General features: G+C 48.8%; 1 protein-coding gene across 1 annotated transcript in view; it reads left to right on the top strand.

The window, feature by feature from the left end:
* mfsd2b (MFSD2 lysolipid transporter B, sphingolipid) overlaps positions 1-13,466 on the top strand; it is a 194,097-nt gene extending 180,631 nt beyond the window's left edge. Inside the window, exon 14 of the mRNA XM_072498859.1 lies at positions 12,953-13,466. Within this exon, the coding sequence (XP_072354960.1) occupies positions 12,953-12,971 (19 nt within the window). The 3' untranslated portion in view covers positions 12,972-13,466. The remainder of the gene's footprint in view (positions 1-12,952) is intronic.
* Positions 13,467-16,143: the final 2,677 nt, after the last annotated feature.

Here is a 16,143-nt window from a genome sequence, read left to right as displayed (position 1 = left end):
TACCATTAAGCAAATGGTATTACTTTTGCCGCTTGTTGTACTTCCCGTCTGATAGTCAGTTCTGTTGAAGTCAGTGCTACAAAATATTAAGGGGTGAGCTGGGGGGTGGTGCGGGGTGGGGACTGGGGCTGGGAGGTTACAAACCGGTGACTGTTGAGTAGTCACTCTTTTTGTCTTACTGTTAATATCATATGCTCTATTATTATTAGAAATATAGTCATGATCATGTACTTAGAGCAGAAGATAATTGTAGCATTATACATAGTTACCTGGCAAGTGGTACAATTTAAAAAACAAAATGGAGTTATTTAACACTGTAATTTGGCTACAGATATAACAGTTTTGCATAAAAGATGGAACCTTTTTCAGTAATAATGTAATTACAATACTAATATTCTTTAATAAATTTGATCTGCATTCAACAATGGAAGTGCTACCACAATACAATGTCATTAATCAAATTACGGAAAAATGGCTGTGGAAAGTAACTCTTTCATGAAGCATGGAGCATGAAGACCAGTTGGGCATGCAGTTGCCTGGCAACAGGGATGGTAACAGAGATGGCAATAGCAGTCTCTCTGTCTGCTGCCCCAACTGCTCTTTAAATGGTGGGCATGACTAACTCTTTCCTATAATTAGAAGTACTTCACTATGGGAACTAATGTGAGTGTAATGATTTCAATACTTAAGCAGCATCAGGCAAAACTGAATTATTCACCATTGACAGGCATAAATGTAAACTGCTTAAGATTTCTTAGGCTTGAGTTCTGTGAGGCATTTTAAGAGGCAATCAGCTGCATAACGAACCCCCAGGCCACTATCTTTGCACATGTTTCAACTCCTTTACTAAGGTGGCAACTTAAGCTAAATGCGGGCTAATTCAACATTTCAGCCTCAGACCTAATCTTGCCTACATCAGACGCTCTTTAGCACAGTATCCGGGGAAAATCACCTCCATTGGAAATTTCAAACATAGGTGTTTAATGACTACCTGCAAATGTAACTTAATAAGGGGAGAGGGTAAATAGTGTCATAATATACATCAGCACATTATGGTGCAATCACATACACACATTGATGGACATGCAGTAGGACCAACCAGCATACATAACACCGCAGCCAATCACCAGTGAGAGCACAAGCACTATAAAGACAGGGGACAGGAGAGTTCCCGCTCATTCTAGCAGCAGCCAGCTCAGAGCACAGAGCTCACAGCCTGCATCACAGACATTCACCATGTGCTGAGTGCCTCACCATAGCGAGTGATAGGAAAGGGTCCACAGTTAAGCTGGTATTGCTTATACCCACGTTTACAGTATGTTAGCATAGTTGAACAGTTAATAAAATAGCGTTACACCACTTCCAGCATTGTTGGCTTGTTTGTGAACCAGAACACCCAACACGACATGGTACAAGGAGTGGCCGCAATCTAGCACTTGTCAGACCTACCTGCAACTTCTCAGCATTCCGACATCCTACAGCATGGAAAACATCAACTCGCCGCCGCCTCTCCACATCGCTGGCAATCTTGGGGTAAATTGGAAGATATTTAAACAGCGCTTCCAGCTCTTCCTGGAGGCCACGGACAGGGAGAATGCATCGGACACCAGGAAGATAGCCCTTCTTCTCTCCACGGCTGGGCAACATGCCATCCACATCTTTAACTCCCTGACATTCGTGGACGACGAGGACAAGACCAAGTACAAGACGGTGCTCCTGAAATTCGACACACACTTCAGCGTTGAAGTCAATGAAAGCTTCAAAAGGTACCTGTTCCAGCAGCACTTGCAGGGTAAGGACGAGCCTTTCCAATCCTATTTAACATACCTCCGCATCCTCGCGCAATCCTGCGGCTACGGGCCCACCTCCGACTCCATGATACGCGACCAGATTGTTTTTGGGGTCATGTCAGACACCCTGCATCAGCAGCTCCTTAAAGTTAAACAATTAACCCTAGCGACTGCCATCGAGACCTGTGTCCTGCATGAGAATGCCACCAGCCGGTACTCCTACATACAGGCAGCTGAAACGGCACGGCAAGGGACCCATGAAGCAGAACGGGTCCAAACGATCGAACACCTCCCGGGCCGCAGTCTGGAGGAGGGCGGCCATTTTGCGCGCTTTCCGAGGCCTCCCGCGCCTGTACGCGCCAAACAAGGGGACGGTGACGTGGAGGAACGCGATGCGCAGGCCCGCACCACGCAAGACCGTACCGCGCATGCGCGGTGGCGCAACGAACGCACTGACGTCACGACGTGCGGCAACTGTGACTCCGCCCACTTAAAACGGCAATGGCCTGCAAAATCGCGAGTGCCTACGCTGTGGAAGGCTTGGCCACTATGCTGCCTGCTGTCGAGCAGCCCAGCCTGCCAACTCGCAACGATTTAACCAGCCACGCAGGAATGTTCGGGCAATCCAACTCACCTTCACCGAATCCGATCCTGACTTCATGCAGACCAGTGACACCGAGGACAGGGAGCCTTTTCGAGTCGCTGTCATAACCAAGAACAGTCTGTCCCCGAATCGAAAGCACCAGCCGCTATTGGTGCACAGCATTGATCCGGACGATGAGTGGTGTGCCACCCTGACGGTCAACCGATCCCAGATCAGATTCCGTCTGGACACTGGTGCTTCCGCCAATCTCCTCGCGTGGTCAGCCTTTCAAACCCTGGGGCCAAACCAACAATTCTTCCATCCAATTGCCAACCGGTCGACTATAATGATAACGTCATCCCCGCCACCGGGTCATGTCAACTCGAGGTGACGCACAACTCGCAAAAAGTCACCCTACCCTTCGAGATCGTGGGCTCCTCAAAGGACTCCCTGCTAGGCGCACAGGCGTGCAAGCTCCTCAACCTCGTGCAGCGCGTACATTCCCTCTTTCCAGACGACACGTTTGACTTCCAAGATGCGGACTTCAGGGCGCAACTAAGTGCCATCATCACTCAACACCGAGATGTCTTCGAAGGCATGGGCACACTTCCCTACACATACAAAATCCTGCTCAAACAGGACGCCACGCCTGTGGTTCATGCACCTCGCAGAGTCCCAGCACCCCTCAAGGACCGCCTCAAGCAGCAGCTGCAGGACCTCCAGGACCAAGGAGTGCTTTCCAGAGTGACGGAACCAACGGACTGGGTCAGTTCCATGGTGTGCGTCAAGAAGCTTTCCGGCGAGCTCCGGATCTGTATCGACCCGAAGGATTTAAATCGTAACATCATGCGGGAGCATTACCCTATCCCCAAGCGTGAGGCGATCACGTGCAAGATGGCTCAAGCCAACATATTCACCAAGCTGGATGCATCAAAGGGCTTCTGGTAGATTCAATTGGACAAGTCCAGCAGAAAGCTGCGTACTTTCAACACCCCATTTGGCAGGTACTGCTACAATAGAATGCCATTTGGAATCATATCAGTCACCTCCAACACGTTTGTAAGTGAATACGGGACCAAGGCCTGCGCTTCATAGAGCCAAATGTTCTTTCAGCCAGATCGAACTCAAGTTTTTAGGAGACCACATCTCCCGGTTGGTTGTGCGGCCGGATGCGGACAAGGTGGCAGCCATCACGGCCATGCAGAAGCTGGCGGATAAGAAGGCGGTGCTCCGGTTCTTAAGAATGGTCAACTTCCTAGGAAAGTTCATCCCTAACCTCGCTTCCCACACCACGGCTCTCTGCAACCTAGATAGGAAGACGGCAGACTTCCAGTGGCTTCCCGCCCACCAGCGTGAATGGGAGGAGCTCAAGCTGACCACCGCCCTGGTATTGGCGTTTTTCGATCCTGCAAGGGAGACGAAAATATCAACGGACGCTAGCCAATCTGGCATAGGGGTGGTGCTCCTGCAACGAGATGACGCCTCGTCATGGGCCCCTTTTGCCTATGCGTCACGGGGCATGACCCCCACAGAGCAACGCTATGCGCAAATCAAGAAGGAGTGCCTCGGCCTGTTGACCGGTGTTGACAAGTTCCATGACTATGTGTATGGCCTTCCCCAGTTCACTGTGGAGACCGACCATCGCCCGCTGGTCGGCATCATCCAAAAAGACCTCAGTGACATGACCCCTCGCCTACAACGCATTCTGCTCAAGCTCCGGAGATACGATTTCCAGCTCGTGTACACACCGGGTAAGGACCTGATCATAGCTGACGCTCTGTCCAGGGCAGTCACCACTCCATCCGACCCAGAGGGGTTCCTTTGTCAAGTCGACGCCCATGTGGCCTTCACGACCGCCAATCTGCCGGCCACGGATGAACGCCTAACCCACATTCGCCGTGAGACTGCGGCTGACCCCCTGTTACAACGTGTGATGCGCCACATGACTGACGGATGGCTCAAGGGACAATGCCCACAGTTCTATAATATTCAAGATGATCTGGCAGTCGTTGATGGCATCCTCCTCAAGCTGGACCGCATCGTGATCCCACACAGCATGCATCACGTGGTTTTAGAGCAGCTGCACGAGGGCCATCTCGGCGTAGAGAAGTGCCGACAGAGGGCCCAAGAGGCTGTCTACTGGCCTGGCATATATGAGGACATTGCCAACACTGTGCTCAATTGCCCCACCTGTCAGCGGTTCCAGCCTGCCCAACCACGGGTGACCCTTCAGCCCCATGAGTTGGTCACGTCCACTTGGTCTAAGGTAGGCGTGGACCTGTTCCATGCACTCGGCAGGGTCTATGTTCTCATCGTTGATTATTTTTCCAGCTATCCCGAGGTTGTCCGCCTGCATGACATCACATCATTGGCTGTTCTCTGTGCCTGCAAAGAGACCTTTGTTCATCACGGCATCCCACTCACTGTGATGTCGGACAATGGCCCCTGCTTCGCGAGCCAGGAATGGTCTAACTTCGCCAGCAGGTACAACTTTGTACACGTGACGTCCAGTCCTCTGCACCCCCAGTCAAATGGCAAAGCAGAAAAGGGCGTCCACATCGTAAAATAAGGCTGCTGATGCAGGATCCGACTTCTGCCTCGCCTTGCTGGCCTATCGCTCGGCTCCACTGTCCACGGGCCTGTCACCAGCCCAGCTGATGATGGGTCGCACCCTCAGGACCACTGTACCGTCCATTCACCTCCCAGACCTCGACCATGCTCCGGTCCTTCAGCGGATGCAACAGTCTCGCGCGCAGCACAAGGCAGCGCATGACGCTCGAGCGACTGATCTTCCTGCTCTGGCGCCAGGTGACAACGTCCGAATCCATCTTCCGGAGGGTGGCTGGTCTGCGACTGCTGTGGTTCTTCGGCTGGTGGCTCCCCGCTCGTTCCTGGTTCATCTGCCTGATGGCTCCATTCGCCGCCACAATCGGCGTGCCCTTCGTCTGGTTCAACGCTCGCTACTCGATCCTCCACCGGTGCCACGCCCTCCTGTTGTCCCCAACCTGGACTTTGTAGAGCTTCCGGATACTCTGCATCCTCCTCATTTGGCCGTGGTCCGGCCTGATCCTCGACCGGTGGCTCCTGACCCACCCTTGAGGCGGTCAACCCGAATTCGTCGCCCACCTCAGAGACTTGATTTATGAGCCTTACAATGTTGGACTCAGTGCTTTGTTCTTTCATCCTGTTTCAGCATTTCACTAGTTTGTTTATATTATTTGTTATTAGTTTTGTTGTTGGTGTAACACCTTGTTTTTCTTTTCTCTGCACCAGGCACCTTCCCGTGTATATAGACTAGCCTCATGTACATAGTTATGTAAATACTGCACACACATGGTCAGATACACTCATTACACGTTATTTATTCTCACATAGGCACATGTTCTTTGTAAAAAAGTGGGATGTCATAATATACATCAGTACATTATGGTGCAATCACATACACACACTGATGGACATGCTGTAGGACCAACCAGCATACATAACACCGCAGCCAATCACCAGTGAGAGCACAAGCACTATAAAGACAGGGGACAGGAGAGTTCCCGCTCATTCTAGCAGCAGCCAGCTCAGAGCACAGAGCTCACAGCCTGCATCACAGACATTCACCATGTGCTGAGTGCCTCACCATAGCGAGTGATAGGAAAGGGTCCACAGTTAAGCTGGTATTGCTTATACCCATGTTTACAGTATGTTAGCATCGTTTTTTTAAAAATATATTTTATTGAAAATGTTTTCCAAACAACAATTTTTCCCTCTTACAAAGCAAACAAAACAATAACAAAACAGAAATGTTTAACAATACACAGGTAACAAAACCCCATTGTCTATTGACCTAAACTAAACTAAACCACCCCCCCCCCCTCCCCCCCACTCCCCCTGGGTTGCTGCTGCTGGTCATCTGTCTTCCCTCTAACGTTCCCCTAGGTAGTCGAGAAATGGCTGCCACCGCCTGGTGAACCCTTGAGCCGATCCTCTCAGGGCAAACTTTATCTGCTCCAGTTTAATGAACCCCGCCATATCATTTACCCAGGCCTCCAGTCCAGGGGGTTTTGCCTCCTTCCACATAAGTAGGATCCTGCGCCGGGCTACTAGGGACGCAAAGCCCAAAACATATGTGCGTGGTTTGCCGGGCTCTCGCCACACCTCCCACATTTGTCCTCCACTCCAAAGAACCTGCTCAATCTTGCCCCCGTTATGTGTGCTCTATGTAGCACCTTAAATTGAATCAGGCTAAGCCTGGCGCATGAGGAAGAGGAATTTACCCTGCTTAGGGCATCAGCCCACATACCCTCCTCTATCTCCTCCCCTAATTCTTCTTCCCACTTTCCTTTTAGTTCGCCCACCGACTCCTCCCCCTCTTCCCTCATTTCTCTATAAATCTCTGACACCTTGCCCTCTCCGACCCACACCCCTGAAAGCACCCTGTCCTGTATCCCCTGCGTCGGGAGCAACGGAAATTCCCTCACCTGTTGTCTAGTAAACGCCCTCACCTGCATATATCGCAGGAAATTTCCCCGGGGCAACTTATACTTTTCCTCCAATGCTCCCAAGCTCGCAAAAGTCCCATCTATAAATAAATCTCCCACCTTCCTAATTCCCAACTGGCACCAGCTCTGAAATCCTCCATCCATTCTTCCTGGGGCAAACCTATGGTTGTTCCTGATAGGGGACCCCACCAGGGCTCCCCGCACCCCTCTCTGTCGCCTCCACTGTCCCCAGATATTCAGTGTTGCCGCCACCACCGGGTTCGTGGTAAACTTTTTAGATGAGAACGGTAGCGGCGCCGTCACCAGCACCTTTAAACTCGTCCCTTTACAGGACTTTCTCTCCAGTCTTTTCCACGCCGCTCCCTCACCCTCCATCATCCATCTACGTATCATTGCCACATTGGCGGCCCAATAGTAATCACCCAAGTTCGGTAGTGCCAGTCCTCCTCTGTCCCTACTACGCTGAAGGAACCCCCTCCTTACTCTCGGAACTTTCCCTGCCCACACGAAGCTCGTGATGCTCCTATCTATTTTATTAAAAAAGGTCTTGGTGATTAGTATAGGGAGACATTGAAATACAAATAAGAACCTCGGGAGGACCATCATCTTAATTGCTTGCACCCTGCCCGCCAGCGATAGAGGCTGCATGTACCACCTCTTGAAGTCCTCCTCCATTTGTTCTACCAGCCGTGTCAGATTAAGTCTGTGCAAGGTTCCCCAGCTCCTAGCGATCTGAATCCCCAGGTATCGGAAGTTTCTTTCCACTTTCCATAGCGGTAAGCCTTCTATCTCTCTACTCTGGTCCCCTGGATGTATCACAAATAATTCACTCTTCCCCATGTTTAGCCTATACCCCGAGAAATCCCCGAACCCCCTCAAAATTCGCATAACCACTATCATCCCCCCCGCTGGGTCCGACACGTATAACAATAGGTCATCTGCGTATAACGAGACTCGGTGTTCTTCTCCCCCTCTAATCACCCCTCTCCATTTCCTGGAGTCTCTCAATGCCATGGCCAGAGGTTCAATTGCCAACGCGAACAACAATGGAGACAGCGGGCATCCCTGTCTTGTTCCCCTATATAATCGGAAATACTCCGATCTATGTCGACCTGTAACTACGCTTGCCGTTGGAGCCCCATAAAGAAGTCTAACCCAGCTAATAAACCCGTTCCCAAACCCAAACCACCTTAACACTTCCCATAAATACTCCCACTCCACCCTATCAAATGCCTTCTCTGCGTCCATTGCCGCCACTATCTCTGCCTCCCCTTCCACTGGGGGCATCATTATCACCCCTAATAGTCGTCGCACGTTAACATTCAGTTGTCTCCCTTTTACGAACCCTGTCTGGTCTTCGTGCACCACCCCCGGGACACAGTCCTCTATCCTCGATGCCAGTACCTTTGCCAGCAATTTGGCGTCCACGTTCAATAGTGAAATAGGTCTATAGGACCCGCACTGCAACGGATCTTTGTCCCTCTTCAAAATTAGCGATATCGTCGCCTCCGACATCGTCGGGGGTAGAGTCCCCCCTTCCCTGGCCTCATTGAACGTCCTCGCCATCAACGGGGCCAACAAGTCCACATATTTTCTGTAATATTCCACCGGGAACCCGTCTGGCCCCGGGGCCTTCCCTGCTTGCATGCTTCCCAGTCCCTTAATAACCTCGTCCACCTCAATCGGCGCCCCCAGGCCTGCCACCTCCTGCTCCTCCACTTTCGGGAACCTCAATTGGTCCAGGAACTGCCGCATCCCCTCCTCTCCCTCTGGGGGTTGAGACCTATACAGTTCCTCATAGAAGGTCTTGAACACCTCATTTATCTTCCCTGCCCTTCGCACCGTGTCTCCCCTTTCATCTCTAATTCCTCCTATCTCCCTCGCTGCTGCCCTCTTTCGCAATTGATGCGCCAACAGGCGACTAGCCTTTTCCCCATATTCATACCTCCTCCCCTGTGCCTTCCTCCACAGTACCTCTGCCTTTCTGGTGGTCAGAAGGTCAAACTCCGTCTGGAGTCGTCTCCTCTCCCTGTACAATTCCTCCTCCGGGGTCTCTGCAAATTCTCTGTCCACCCTTAAAATCTCCCCCAGTAATCTTTCCCTTTCCTTGGCCTCTGTTTTCCTTTTGTGGGCCCCAATAGAGATCAGCTCTCCTCTGACCACCGCTTTTAATGCTTCCCAGACCACTCCCACAGGGACCTCGCCGTCGTCATTGACCTCCAGGTATCTCTCAATACACCCCCGCACTCTTGCACACACTCCCTCATCCGCCATCAGTCCCACATCTAATCGCCAGAGTGTTCTCTGCTCCCTGTCCTCTCCTACTTCCAGGTCCACCCAATGTGGGGCATGATCCGAAACCGCTATGGCTGAGTACTCAGCTTCTTCCACCCTAGAGATCAACGACCTTCCCAACACAAAAAAATCTATCCGGGAGTACACTTTATGGACATGGGAGAAGAAGGAAAACTCCCTAGCCCTAGGTCTAAGAAATCGCCATGGATCCGCTCCCCCCATTTGGTCCATAAACCCCTTAAGTACCTTGGCCGCTGCCGGCTTTCTTCCGGTCCTTGAGCTGGATCGATCTAGCCCCGGGTCCAGCACCGTATTAAAGTCCCTTCCTAAAATCAAGTTTCCTGCCTCCAGGTCCGGTATACGCCCCAGCATCCGTCTCATGAATCCCGCATCGTCCGAATTTGGGGCATACACATTAACCAACACGACCTCCATTCCCTCCAGCCTACCACTCACCATTACATATCTACCTCCGCTATCTGCTACAATGTTCTTTGCTTCAAATACTACCCGTTTCCCCACCAAAATGGCCACCCCTCTGTTCTTTGCGTCCAGTCCTGAGTGGAACACCTGTCCCACCCATCCTTTCCTTAGCCTAACTTGGTCCGCCACCTTTAGGTGCGTCTCTTGGAGCATAACCACATCTGCCCTTAGTCCTTTCAAATGCACGAGCACTCGGGCCCTTTTTATCGGTCCGTTCAGGCCTCTCACGTTCCACGTGATCAGCCTCACTAGGGGGCTACCTGCCCCCCTCCCGTGTCGACTAGCCATTACCTTCTCTAGGCCAGTCCCATATCCCGCCTCCGCGCTCCCGATTGCTCCCCCAGCGTCGCACACCATCCCCGCCCACCCACTCTTTAGCCATTTCCTTTTGGATTTCCGCAGCAGCAACCCAGTTGTCCCCCTCCCCCCTCCCCCTCCCCCCCCCCCCCCCCGCTAGATCCCTATCTAGCATGATTGCTCCCCCATATCACTTCCGTAAGTCAGCTGACTTCAACTGACCCCGGCTACTCCTGCTCACTCCTCGACCCCCCCGTGTGGGGGAACTCCTATCCGCCTTGTGCCTGTCTTCCCGCCTTATTCTTTCTGGCGCGGGAACATCCCTTTACCTGACCCGCCTCTTATGGCGTAGCTCCCTTTCCCCTCCCCCCCTCCTTCCCCATTCTCCGACTATGTCCCGTCTTTCCCCCCTCACCGGCGCCCACATTTCCCCAATGTCTCCCCCCTTCCCTGTTTACTTCTCAATTAACTTCCACTGTAACATTAACAAAAACAATAACAATAACATTTCCTGCAGCATCAGTCCCTCAGTTCCGGTCCAATTTCTCTTCTTTGATGAAGGACCATGCTTCTTCCGCCGTCTCGAAATAATAGTGTCTCTCCTGATACATGACCCATAGTCTTGCCGGCTGCAGCATCCCAAACTTCACCTTCCTTTTATGCAACACCTCTTTGGCTCGGTTGAAGCTCGCCCTCCTTCTCGCCACCTCCGCACTCCAATCCTGGTATATCCGTACCACAGCATTCTCCCATCTGCTACTCCGCACCTTTTTAGCCCATCTCAGGACCTCTTCTCTGACCTTAAGGCGGTAAAATCGCACTATTATCGCCCTCGGTGGTTCTCCCGCTTTTGGTCTTCTCGCCGGAATCCGATTTGCCCACTCCACCTCCATGGGGCCCGCAGGGGCCTCAGCACCTATCAGTGAGCTCAGCATCTTACTTGCGTACTCTCCACAGTCCACTCCTTCCACACCCTCAGGGAGACCCAGTATCCGAAGGTTCTTCCTTCGCGCTCCGTTTTCTAGGGCCTCGATCCTTTCAGTACACTTTTTATGAAGTGCCTCGTGCGTCTGAGTCTTAACCGCCAGGCCCAGGATCTCGTCCTCAATATCTGTCACCTTCTGCTCCACCACGCGGAGCTCAGTCTCCTGGGTCTTTAATGTCTCCTTGAGCCCCTCAATTGCCTGTAGCATCGGGGTCAGCACCTCCCTCTTCAGCAGCTCCACGCACCGTCTCACGATTTCATCCTGCTCAGGCCCCCATGTCGCCTGCGCTTTCTCCGCCGCCATCTTGTACTTCTCTCTTTCTGGCCCTTTGGTCGACGATTCCTCGCGCTGCAGCCTCCGCCGCCGGTTTTTTCCTCCTTCGCTTGGGGGGGACTCCCTTCTCACACACCCCACACCGGGTTGCGTCGTCGAAAAATTCCCCGTTGGGGCTCTTAAAAGAGCCCGAAGGTCCGTCGGAGCTGGAGCCGCCGAAACGTGCGGCTAGCTAGGCATCACCGCAACCGGAAGTCCCTTCAGTGGCCTTGATGAGATCTTTTCACAGTTGTTCCCTCTGCTGCTAGAATTCACCTTTGATACAGGCCCTCAGGTCAGCTTGCAGCTTTAAGCTTGCCCTTCCCCCGCCTGCATGCTGGAAGAGGCCCTGTTTATCCTGCAGTTGCAGCCAAATCTTTTACTGTTTCTGCCGTGTCTCGCAACCAAGAGACATACCCTTCCTGGGGGACACTGTCAGGGGAATGCTGCAGCCTTCTTCCCACACCGGGAAATGGCAAACAAATGCCGTGGGGGCCCTGTAAAAGAGCCCAAAAGTCCGTTCCAAGCAGCAGCTACCGAATATGCGACCTAGCTCTGCATAGCCGCACCCGGAAGTCGTATGTTAGCATAGTTGAACAGTTAATAAAATAGTGTTATACCACTTCCAGCATTGTTGGTTTGTTTGTGAACCAGAACACCCAACACAACAAATAGTATAAAAGTTGATTTTTGTGTGCAAAAAAAACACAATTATTGTTCCAGATTTTTGTACTTCAGAAAATGCAAAATGTGAATCTCCTGAGTGGATAGAGGTATACCTTGTGTTGGAGAGAGTGGTACTAGAATTTGGAATATAAAACTTACACTTCTTGCAACCCTCCCCAATCCCATCATTGAAAGATGTGGAAATAGCAAGTTGGATCTGTCCTGCCAGATCTACTGCCTGTTTCTCCTTTCTTGCAGCCAACCACAAAGCAATACTGTATGATAATGGACCAAAGCAGGGCTCACAATGGCAATCTAACACAAAGTGGTCAACTGTGATTAGAAAAGGGCCTAACAAAGACCATTTGCCTACAGCTGCCACCTTCCAACAAAGCCACAGGGTGCCATTTCATGCCCACCATTGGTCCCTTCAAGTGGCAATGTAAGGAATCCTCAAAATGTCGACCCGAAACTTGTTTTGCTGCCAACTTGAAGAGGCTAATAAGATGACCCATCTGGATACAGATAGTCCAGTGGAGTCAAGAAAGAAAGGGTCAGCCTTGGGCTGCATTCTTTTTTTTTCTTTTTAAAAATTTTGAGTGCCCAATTATTTCTTTCCAATTAAGGGGTAATTTAGCGTGGCCAACTCATCTACCCTGCACATCTTCCGGTTGTGGGGGTGAAACCCACGCAAACATAGAGACAATGTACAAACTCCACACAGACAGTGACCCAGGGCCGGGATCAATCCCGGGTCCTCAGCGCCGTAGGCAGCAGTGCTAACCAATGCGCCACCGTGCCACCCACAGCAGTGCCATTCTCACCAGTATGAGACTATAGGAGTCGGCTGGAATATCTTAAGGAATTTAGTATATACAAAGAAAATGATAGTGCTGAGCTTTGCTGTGACATATCTGAAAAAAAATTGAATACTCCTCAAACATTTGGAAAATTCAACTACATTCAAAAAATTGCAAATTGAATTTGTTTTATTTAACTTGCAATGTAATTTCTACCCAGTTAATATTTTAATTTTTTTCTCGTTTTCAGGATTAACAGGAAAAACTAAGATTGTCCAAATGGTCAGAATACCATGACAAATAGCAGGCCTAAAGTTTGACAATTGTTTACAAGTCATCGATTCCAGTGTATGTAGGAATCATTACCGTTGCAACATTCGTGTATACTACACTTATGACAAAGGAGGCAATGGAATTTGCAATTGTTCATATTTTAATACAATTTCTGAAGATGTTTTGTGAACCTGAAATAATGAATTTATCCCATATAAAAAGCTAGGATGCCTTGCTTTGTGGAAAGTTAATTTAATATTTAGTGAAGGATTGTATAGCGTTTGTGCATTCCCTTTTATTTGCTAGCTTTTCCAAAGTTTAATTTGTTGCACGATAATGGCTAACATAATTTTTCTGTGATTTTTCTTTCAATTTGAAAACTGAATATAAACATATTTTCCAATATTTATCACAACAATACTTTTCATTTAAATGATCCATGCTTTAAGAGCAGTAAATCTGTGAAAGGAGAACAAGATACAGCTTTCATTCAAAATACAGAAAACATATGAAAAATTGAAATGTTGACGTGATGGGATGCTACATTATACTTGTGAAATGGCACAAAATGTTATCTAGTTTCCAAAATCATAAGTGATATAGAAGTGAATAGGTTTGATAATTTTGATATGTACACATCATAGGTAATTACTATAATCCTCCAATCTGACGTAGACAAAAGTAGAAAAATACTGACTTCAGTCAAGTTATTTATTACATGTTATTCCCATAAGGTGCTGAATGTTGGGGGATCCATAGCATTTGTGATTTTAAAATTATTTTCAAGGAATATAAGCCTCACTGACAAAGCCAGCATGTGTTGCCCATGTCTAATTGTCCTTAAAATGTTGGTGGTGAGCTGCCTTCTTTAACCCCACGGTGTTTTAAACATGTGTAGCAGAGGATTGAAGTCAATGGAAAGTGTAATCAATCAGGGAGTATAATGGGAAGCCAACTCATTACTGCCTGTTTCCTGCCACCTTCAGAAGTTAAAATCAGTGCTTATATATCTTATAAGAGGAGAATGGTGAGAAGTACCTGGGTATAATCTTTATCTTATTCAAGGTGCTAATAATAATAATGATAATCTTTATTAGTGTCACTAGTAGACTTACATTAACACTGCAATGAAGTTAACCTTAGTGACTAAGTGGTATGGGGTTTACTGAAGCTTTAAGTGCCATTACAATGCTGTCCACTTGGGTTTCCATCTTTCAGCTATTGTCCAAACTGTCAACAAGCCCAGGTTCCAGGAAACTGTGTGTCCACGGAGTGACTCCAGACTCGAAGTGTAAAATTGGCAGAGTATCACCAAGGATGTGCTCTCCAAAAGAGAAGCCAATGGTCATCTGCAAAATAAAAGTCCTTGCAATCTTGCTTCACTGGCTACGTTTAGATGGATACTCTCTTGAGAAGGGCCCAGCTACACCACCTCCCACACACTAATAGCCATGCTCTGACTCTCAGAATTTCTAAGTTCAATACTCTTGGTCAGAGTCAGATGTAATCATTTCTCCTCCCAGTGAAAGATATTAACAACTTTCTTCTAGAAAAAGGAGGTGGTGCCAAATGGTTATATCCTATATTATATTGCAATCTATCCCACATTCTCAGATGCCTAGTCCTGTGAATTTATCTCAGGGAACAACCTCTGAGGATTGTGTGCTGGATTGTGGGTTTTATGTTTTAAGCATAATCAAGAATTTAGCTTAATAGCAATACACAGGAATGTACTTTCTCCCTGTTTTATTTTCCCCAAGACATCAACTGAGCTGGGAATTGGAAGAAATTAGAACAAGCTGTTAAAAAGAAAACTTGCAAATTCTTATTATACAGGTATTATTATATTCCGGGGATTGGTTTACGACCTGAAGAATGTAATCTCCCACATACTCTTGCAAAAAGAAAAATGCTTTGAATGGGCAAGCTAACAATACAGTATTGCTCCAACACCCAAATCTTAATAAGTGCAATTCGTAAATGGGGCTTGACAGTGAGAGCAAGAATAAAAGTGCTCTTGGGATAGAATCAGAAGGATGTGATTGAATGGAAAACTAGATCCAATTTTAATTCAAAGCGGTAGTTACATGGATGGGGTCGAAGCAGGAGGGCAAACTGTCACAACCTGAGCAGCTTTAGGAGAGGTTTTAAATTCCTTCTTAAAGGGCGGCATGTGGCGCAGTGGTTAGCACTGGGACTGCAGCGCTGAAGACCCGGGTTCAAATCCTGGCCCTGGGTCACTGTCCGTGTGGAGTTTGCACATTCTCCCCATGTCTGCATGGGTTTCACAACCCAAAGGTGTGCAGGTTAGGTGGATTGGCCACGCTAAATTGCCCCTTAAATGGAGAAAAAAGTATTGGGAACTCCAAATTTATTTCTTTTTAAATTCCTTCTTAAAATTACAAGCCAAGTCTGGCAGCGACCTTCGAACGATAGCAGCTAATCTGGAAGTATTGAAAGAGTTTATGCCCCTTTATTTCTTAAGATATGATAATGACCCTGTGGGCTGCAGCAACAAAATTTAAAGGGAATTATACACAGGCTATCTATATTTCATAACCTATGCTTGGGCACTGGAGTCTACTAGTTTGCTAGGGCAAAGGAACCTGCAACCTTACTTTCAAATTTTTGATGCTGGGAACATTAATAATCTCTGAAAACTAGACAAAGGAATATACACCGGCGAGGAGCGGTGGGAGTCATGTGACATGACCCCTATCTGGGAAAACTAGTTATACTGCCTTGCTGTACTGAAAATCACTCTTTCATCTACTAAGCAGCAGTTCAGAAAAAAGCCTCTATCCAGGTGTGAATGCTTACCACCATTTATATTGTTACTACTAGAATTTCTGAACATTTATGACAGTGCCTATAAGACTAATCCATCTGTGTGTGCCTATCTCAGGACGGCACGGTAGCACAGTGGTTAGCACTGTTGCTTCACAGCGCCAGGGACCCGGGTTCAAATCCCAGCTTGGGTCACGATCTGTGCGGAGTCTTCACGTTCTCCTCATGTCTGCGTGGATTTCCTCCGGGCACTCCGGTTTCCTCCCACAAGTCCGAAAGACGTGCTTGTCAGGTGAATTGAACATTCTGAATTCTCCCTCTGTATACCTGAACAGGCGCCAGAATGTGGCGACTAGGGGATTTTCACAGTAACTTTATTGA

The sequence above is a fragment of the Scyliorhinus torazame genome, chromosome 4 (genome assembly GCF_047496885.1).
Source record: "Scyliorhinus torazame isolate Kashiwa2021f chromosome 4, sScyTor2.1, whole genome shotgun sequence".
Lineage (NCBI taxonomy): Eukaryota > Metazoa > Chordata > Chondrichthyes > Carcharhiniformes > Scyliorhinidae > Scyliorhinus > Scyliorhinus torazame.
This window is presented reverse-complemented; position numbering and strand designations above follow the sequence as displayed.